General features: G+C 39.5%; 1 protein-coding gene across 1 annotated transcript in view; it reads left to right on the top strand.

Annotated features, from left to right (window-relative positions):
- AGTPBP1 (ATP/GTP binding carboxypeptidase 1) overlaps positions 1-8,175 on the top strand; it is a 220,846-nt gene extending 212,671 nt beyond the window's left edge. The window contains 1 exon segment of the mRNA XM_042780650.1: positions 7,998-8,175. Coding sequence (XP_042636584.1) covers positions 7,998-8,175 — 178 coding nt within the window.
- Positions 8,176-8,621: the final 446 nt, after the last annotated feature.

The following is an 8,621-nucleotide window of genomic DNA, read 5'->3' as shown; positions in this document are numbered from 1 at the left end:
AAAAGGACAAAAATATTAATAATAATAGTTGTTTCAAAACAGACAAATACAGGCAAACTAATCACCAGAAAAAGAAAGCAAAAAATAAAAAAATTAAAAAAAAAAAAAAATCGGTGGAGGACAGGGCAGGGCACCCAGGCTCCGTCTGAGCACACAGACTGTGATGGAATTCCTGTGGGCCCAGAAGGTAAGTGGGAGTGGGAAATGGTTACACTCCATTCACGAAGCGGGTGTGGGGTATAAGAGTAACAGGAGGAATGTCGTACCTTTTCAGTCTTGCAGGTCCGGGGGGTTCTTGGGGTTGCTGGAGAGCAGACGTGTTCTTAAGCCCCAGAAATCTGCGAGAGCGCTGTCTCTTTAAATATCCAAAATAGTCAAGCCACTTTTAGATCTTCAAAATGGCGGCGCCCTCTGGACCAGCATAAGTCCACAGCTCAGCCTGCCTTTCTCTTCACCTTCTCCGTTTATTCCCCAGCCACTGGAGCAGTCCTCCATGCAATCCCTGGCTAGCAGGGCTGATTTTTAGGTTAATTCTTAAATCCTACCAGCACTCGGGGATCTCCAAACTGTCTGTGCCATCAGGATCGCTCAGGATCACTGCTAGACCGCAGCTCCATATGTCTCCTTTTTTGGTATTTTCACGCAAATTCTTCTGCTAGTTGGGTTAAGTCCACTTCTATATCCTTCCCTTCAAGGCTCAGGGGTCCAGGATTATCTTCTGTGTCTGTGTTAATTGGTTTCCCATTTCTTTGTTGAAGAGGGTCTGTGCATTCTTTCTGCCTAGTCCACCATCTTGCCGTAACTCCTACTTCCAACTTTTTAAGGAATCACCATACCAATTTTCACAGTGGTATCATTTTACAGCCCCACCAGCAGTGTATGTGAGTTCCAATCTCAGCTCATCCCAGCTAAAATTTGTTGTTTTCTATCTTGTTGAATTTTGCTATTAGTGCTAGCATGAGATAGTATCTCATTGTTTTGATTTGCATCTCTCTAATGGCTAGTGATCATGAACATTTCTTCATGTGTTTATTGGCCATCTGAATATCTTCTTTGGTGTCTTTTTTTTTTTTTTTTAATAGAAAATAGATGGTGAAATTTCATTTTGCCATGTGTTTCTTTGGACATAGTAATCACAGTTATTTTAAAGTTCATGTCTGTTGACTCTAATATCTGGATCACCTCTGGAACTGTTTGTAATGGCTATGTCTATATTTTTTCTCATAATGTTGCCTGAGATGCCTGCTGATACTTAGAAAATGCCAGATAGTTTGTATTTTTTTAAAAAAAGTAGAATCTTTAAATAGTCCTTCGAAGAGAGAGAATTCAGTCTGTCCCCTGATAAGGAATTAGAGAGAGGACTGAGGGACTGAACTAAGTGGAGGTAGGGTTGCAAAATCTGTGAAACTTGTTTTGCTCTTGTTTAACTCCTTTGTGAGTTATAGCCCTCCAGATGTCACAGTGGAAGGGACAGGGTCTCCCTCTTGCTGCTCCTCTTTGTCAGACCCTGAACTCTGGGCGGTTGTCTCCTCACTAGCATGAGACTTCTGCTTGGTTTTTTGCTTTGCTACTTTGCTGCTTTTCTTTTAAACCTCTTGCCTTGTGGAGTTTATTTGTCAAATGCCTTTAGGGGAAAACTGTTGAATGTTAGGATCACATCTGTGCACCTTTCTTTTTTTAGGCAACTTGACTTCTTAACTTCTGGTTGCCTGGCAGCCCTGGAACTCTTAATTTTCTAATTCTTCTCCATTCCTTTGAAACTGCTGAAAGCTCCAATGTCTTCTCTGCCTTTTAGCAGATGTTCTTGCTGGGCCTTAGTTTCCTCTGGACTTTGCCCTGTTGTACCTTTTCTCTTTGCTGATTTTGCTTTGTAGCCTTCCATTGTAACAAATCATAGCTGGGATTATGACTATATTCTGAGTCTTCTAAGTTCCTCTGTGAATCATTGAACCAGGTGGTAGTATTGGGAACCCCTGACACACATAGCCACTATGAATTTCTGTTAAGTTTTTTTAATCTCAGATTTTAGTGTTCTACTGAGACTGATCAGAGAGAGGTGGATTTATAACCCTTTTACACATATGTGCGGGCTCAAGAGAGAGTAATTTACCCAAGGTCAGTAATTCCTAACAGAATCAGGAATTGGATCCAAATGTAACTCACAAATCCACTATTCATGTCATTAAATTATATGTCCTCCAAATGTATATGCAAAATATAAATGTACTGTTTTCCATTTTAAAAGTTCTCTTGCATTATTTGGGCAATGTGTCTACCACTGACAGTTTTTATAGGAATGGCTTTAGATCATTAGCGAAGTCAGTTGGAATTCGTTGTTGTTGTTGTTATGTGCCGTTGAGTCGGACCCGACTCCCAGCGACCCCTCCTTGGGTTTCCGAGGCAGTATCACTATGGAAGTAGATTGCCCCATCTTCCTTCTGAGGAGTGGCCAGTGAGTTTGAACCTCCAGCTTTCTGGTTAACAGTCAAGTGCCTTAGGCACTATGCTACCAGAGCTCCCCAGTTGGAATTTAGTGACTTAGTTAATTGCTGTTTTCCAGAGGCAGCTTTGTTATACTTTTTTTCCATCAAAAATATCAGTAAATTAGCAGCTTTCTTTCGTTTTGTTAGATAAATATTCTCTTGTTAAATATTCTATACTCTAATAGTGTATATGCATACTGGAATCACTTAAATTATTACTTGTATTTTCTATGGATAATTTAATCTACTTTGTGATACTTAAAGGATGCTATATTTGCCGCTTATCTAGGAGTCATGTGAATTAGATAAGCAAAATATCTTGTAGTATGTGTGCAGACAGAGAGATGTTTCTTTTACTCTAGAGCTGGTATTTCAACACAAGAAACCCAAATACAATAAACAATTCAAAGGTTGTTAAATGTGGGCAATTTTTCATGTTTTTATTTGTGCATCTCTGCTTTACATGGTTGAAAACTGATGCTTGGAGACAGTGAGTGGCTTGCCCAGGGTCACAGCACTGGTAAGTAGCGGAGGAGGAGCGCAGGCCCAGAGCTTCCTGCTCTACTTGCAGTGCTGTGTTTACCCCTTGGGTGTATGGATCCTGGAATGGAAGAACATTCTGCTGTCCTGGATATGAAATCAGCTCTCTTGGAAGTGGGATTATGTAAATATGAGGGAGACGATGCATTTTTTAGTTTTAACTTTGCTTAGTGCTGAAGAGTTTAACATGAAGGTGGCCAGAAAACTTTTTGAATCTGAATGAAGCAGAATCTTTTCTCTTCTCTTTAGAAATCAGTTGGAATTATAAACCTTTTCTGCATCATACGACATCATACAGCAGAGATTTCAATGCATTCATCCTGTGAAAAGGCCCTTTGGGTGAAGGTTTTGATATTTTTCTTGGAGCAGCATGGGGAGGATTTGCTTTTGGACTAAAATGCTCTTCTCTTTTAGAATGAAGTGTTTCTCATTGAATTGTTTTTGACTTAGTCACCTTTACCCTAAGAATTAAAATCTAGAGTAGAAGGATGTTAAAAGGCAGGAGTAGATAGGGCAGCTTTTGGGGAGTAAGGAAGGAGTAAATATGTAAAGAAAATGAGGAAAACAAAGAAGTAGTGGTAGAAAAACAAAGTAATAGTGATGGGAAGTAATTAAATGCTTGTTAAGCTTTTTTTTTTTCTTATGAATGAAAAGATATTTGAATTCTTATCTGTTGATGTAAAGGGAACAAATCTTTTATAACCATAGGGCAAATTGCCTTGAAATCTTTTTTTTTTTTTTTTAAGTAAAGGTTGTTGTGAGTATCATATGAGATAATGTATTTGAAGGCACTTTGTAAGTTGTAAAGTGCTCGAAACGTATGTTGGAATTATTAATAAAAGTAAAGATAAATTTTTATGATTGGTCTCATGCCTTACATTTTTTCACTAAAGTCAAATGAGTGGTAGGGGGTAATATAAAATTGATGATCTTGTGAACCTCATGATTTTTCATAAAGAGTTCATAAACATTTATTCAGTGACTGTAATGTATCATGCACTTCTTGGAGCTGACAGGAGGTACTAAGATGGATAAGTCACAGTTCCTGACCTTAAGTGGCCTATGATTTACTACTGAGTAGACAGGCATGCAAATAGATGGTTTCAACTGCATATGATAAATGATCAGTTAGACCTTTTGTGCAGGTGGAGGGAGAGTTTAGAGAGAGGAGCTTTAGGGAAGCACATTTGAAGATGAGACTGAGCTGCATTTTGAAGGAAATCAGAGTTAACTAGGAGAAGAAGAAAGTGTGGAAAGCATGTCTTAAGCAGAGGAGTAAGGGCTTGTCAGGAGATAGAGTGGCAGGATTTGCTTACTGAGAATTTTGGCTCAAATGACTTACTGAATGATGGATATTGAGAGGATGAGAAGATATTGGGAAAAAAATGAGTTCAGTTGTGAACATGCTGCATTTGGGGTGCTTGTGGGATAGCCATGTGAATGGATCTAGGATGTCCATGCACATACAGGAGAAGTTCCAGGGAGAGGTCAGGGCTAGAAATGAGAATTGGGAAATTATCAGAATATAGATTAAAATAGATGAGCTCATTGAAAGAGGGCATAGATATAAGAAGAGCTGTTGTAAGAAGAGCTGTTGGCCAAGGCAGCATTTTAGAGACATCTGTGTTTGAGGGATACAGAGAATGAGAAGCAAAGGATCAACATTGAGAAGGGACAGAGAGGAGCGAAGCAGAGGTACCAGAAGACAGAGGTACCAGAATTTTCACCATGGTTAAGAGTAGCAGAGAGAGCCAGTACAAATGGACTGGAAAATAGTGATTGCATATGATATTAGAAAGAGTGGATTCAGTGGAGTGATGGAGGTTGTAATCCTTTGCCCGTCCCCTCTCCCCTTAACTCAGTCTTCCCTAAGCCCCTTAAACCTGGATCTATTGCTCTCTCTCTCTGTGTCACATACAGATACACTCACATATGCACATCCTCTCTCCACCCCTGACTTCCTTCCTCTCCTTTGTGTATTCAGTCCTTAGTAGTAGTCCTGAGTTAGTACTGGTGGCCCCATCCCAGTTGCTGAATGTATTCTGTGTACGTCAGCTCTAGGATAGACTTTAATGAAGCTGAGGCTGCTGTTGTTGTTATGTGCCATTGAGTCAGACCCGACTCATAGCGACCCCTCCCTGGGTTTCTAAGGTGGTATCACTACGGAATTAGATTGCCCAACCTTCCTTCTGAGGAGTGGCTGGTGGGTTTGAACCGCCAGCCCTCTGATTAGCAGTCAGATGCCTTAGGCACTATGCTACCAGAGCTAAGCTGGGGCTAGGAACATGATTTTGTTAGAATCTGGAGACAGAGAAGTCAAATATCAGGGCCAGTGTGGGTCACAGGAATAGAATATTAGAGTGTGAAACTGGTCCACTCCTGGGCATCAGAATGGGTAAATGACAGGAGATAATTGGAGTTTATGTCACATTCAGTATTGTGAATAATGAGCCAAGATCAAGAACTCATAGGACCACACTATTATCTAGATCTAAACCAAAATCAAACCCACTGCCATCGTGTTGGTTCCGATTCACAGCAACCCAGTAGGACAGAGTAGAACTGCCACTTAGGGTTTTCAAGGCCATAAATCTTTACAAAAACAGATAGCCACATCTTTGTCCTGTGGAGAGGGTGGTGGGTTCAAATTGCTGACCTTTCAGTTAGCAGCTGAGCCACTAGGGCTCCTTGCAAAGCATCAGACACCTCCTTTGAACTATATTAAACCACCAGCCTAAGGATGTTCACACATGTCCTGTCTATAGTCCTCCACACTACCAGCTGAGCTATTGAAGGGCGCACACTATTTTTCAAGGTCCAGAGCCTTGAAAATACCAGGAGCTTGCCTTCCGGATCAAGCTCCTCTTTGTCTTAATGATTCACGTCTGCGTCTGACACCAGCTTCACTTCTAGTCTCCTTGCTCTCCAGGAGCTTACTTGGCTCTATTGTGGGAGTCTTTATTGCTCCTAAATCACTTCTCTCCTGTTTCCTCTTTGACTGTCAGCTCATAAGACTAGGTTGGCTTTTCTTTTAAACTTTTTCCTCTGGTTGAGATGAACTTTTTAGTATTCAGTTCCCTGTGGACAACTAGATCCCTGCTCTGACCCCAGTGCAGTGGCTGGGCTCTCTGGGACCATTTTCACTGAGGGCAGTCCCTTTTTCTGGACTGAAATTCTCCTCTTTATAGATCTCCTGAACAGTGCTTTCCGCCAGCTTACCTGCTTACCCACTGCATACTTTGTGTGCTCTTTCTACCTATTGGGAGACCGGGGGATGCTGCTGAGTGTGTCACACACTGGCCACTGCCTCAGCTCTGCGGAGCCAGCCTCTACAGTCCAGTCAGTTTCCAGCCCCTGCACTGCCCCGTCATGGCATTGAACAGGGTTCCAAATCTGCCTTCTTTCTTGCATGCAGTATTGTGTCTTCTTGTTATGACAGGCTCCAGGAAGAAAACAAGCGAGTGTGTGACAGGAGAATATTTGTCTTTCCCCACTCTCTTTTCCCCTCCTTTGCTTCAGCCAGTCATCCATCTCTTCTAAGAATGACCTGGGGACTCCTCTGAGAATCTGAAACACTAAGGTGAACACGAGAAACCAGTTACTGAACTTCGAAAGAAAGATATTAATAGTCATTTTAAAAGACAAGCAGTCTTTTAATCAAATGTATTTTTTTTAAGACCTACGTTTAATATTTGAGTTCATGAATAAAAGCTGTGAAATTCTTTCTGTGAATGTTAGGTTCCTTGTAGAGTCTCACACAACCTTCCAAGCTATTATGGCACCACTCAGCACTATTCTATCATAGTACAAGCACTGAACTTTTAAAAGAAAGTTTGCCACGTAAGATCAAGGTGGTTTTTGCGATATATTTTCTCTTTTCTTCCGTGAGCAAGATTCAAGCAATTCTAGAAAAAAAAAATTACTCTCTCCAGGTGAGTTTTGCTTCCTCTTCAGAAAATTAACATTGTTAACTTTCCCTTTCAACCTTAACTGCTCAATATCTGAACTGCATTTAATATTTAGTTGCAGTTACTTTCTCATTTTAGGTGACCAGTAACATCTGCTTCTCTGTTCATTTTAACAGATTATTGTTCTCTTTTCATTGTCTGATTTCATAGCTTTTAGGTGCACCAGCTATAGGAAATCCTTTTCTGAAGCAGGTAGGGTGTAAAAAAACATGCATCTATATGAAATCAAGGTAGCTTTGGTCACAAAATGAAGATATCAAATGTGATAGGGTATGAGTTTCTGTGTATAAAATCTGACAAATAGGGAAGAATCAGAATAAGGTGATTTTGAACAGGAAGAGATGTTATAAACCCTAGTGGAAGGATTATCTTAATTACAAACCGACTACCTAATGAAATATTTACAAGCACTTAGTGCTTTTAAGCAAATATCTTATTCTGTGTCCCAAGGGAAAGTAATTAATCTGGATGTGGAGTCTTCACTTGTTTTCCTTTTCCTTCAACCTACAAAAACTCTGGGGATGGGGTATATGGTTGTTTTTATGGCAGATAATCATTTTATAGACTTACAATAAGTGATTTCAGTGCATTGCTTAAGGAACCAATTAAAATAACCACAGTTCTTATAAAGCCTATTGAAATTATCTGCTGCCTGATTTACAGTGATTAAAATGGGACTTCACATCTTAGTAACCTGCAAATTGATGAAATCCTTCAAAGGAGTAGTAACCAATGAGAAAGTTCATTGTGTTTGTTGCTATTTAACTGTAGGAGGTGTATTGACATTCTTGTAATATAATTAAAAATTAGCTTTTCACCCTTTGTTGTCTATACAAGAAACTTCTAGCTGTTGGAACGCTCAATTTGTTCATTTGCATAACATTTTGAAAGTTAATTCAGATTACTTATATTGGAATTAAAATTAATCCAGTTTGGTGGAATAATCTAATTTTAGAACTTTAAAATCTAATGAAGGTCTTGTATGTTCTGTGTGCTTTGGCTACAGCCCTACCACTTATGTTTTGGATGAAGATGAGCCTCGATTCCTTGAAGAAGTTGATTACAGTGCAGAAAGTAATGATGAGTTAGATATTGAATTGGCTGAAAATGCAGGAGATTATGAACCTTCTGCTCCAGAAGAAGTACTTTCTGACTCTGAATTATCAAGAACATAACTACCTTGAGTCCTCTGCCATCTTTTATTAACTGCAAAGAAGAAATGAAATCTTGGTTATTATTACACAGGAAATATGAGAGAAAGCAGTTTCTAGAGAACTAATTCAGAAAGACAAAAAGTAACTTGGGCCAGTTTGGTTTCAAGAAAATAAATGTTATTAATTCATGATGAAATTGGCACTTGTTTTATTTTAGGTATTCAATGCACTTGTATAGCATTGGATTATCAAATAGTGAATTTACTTTTAAGAAAAACCTCAGTATCATTGCATGGATTTTTATCTCCTTATGGTTATATCCTGCACCAAGTGGATAATTTTGAAATGTCGAAGTATAAATTCTAAATTCTAGACGATTGTGGTTCTGAGTTGTGGAAAACTAGTATATATGTCCATGGATTTCTGTAGATGTGTTTGTGTGGGGTGGGTAGGTATTGAAGGTCAGCGTGTTCTTC

This window comes from Orycteropus afer, unplaced genomic scaffold (assembly GCF_000298275.1).
Source record: "Orycteropus afer afer isolate SDZICR_OR568_19922 unplaced genomic scaffold, OryAfe1.0 scaffold00005, whole genome shotgun sequence".
NCBI classification, from domain to species: domain Eukaryota; kingdom Metazoa; phylum Chordata; class Mammalia; order Tubulidentata; family Orycteropodidae; genus Orycteropus; species Orycteropus afer.
The sequence above is the reverse complement of the archived record's forward strand: the minus strand, read 5'-3'. Positions and strand labels throughout refer to the sequence as shown.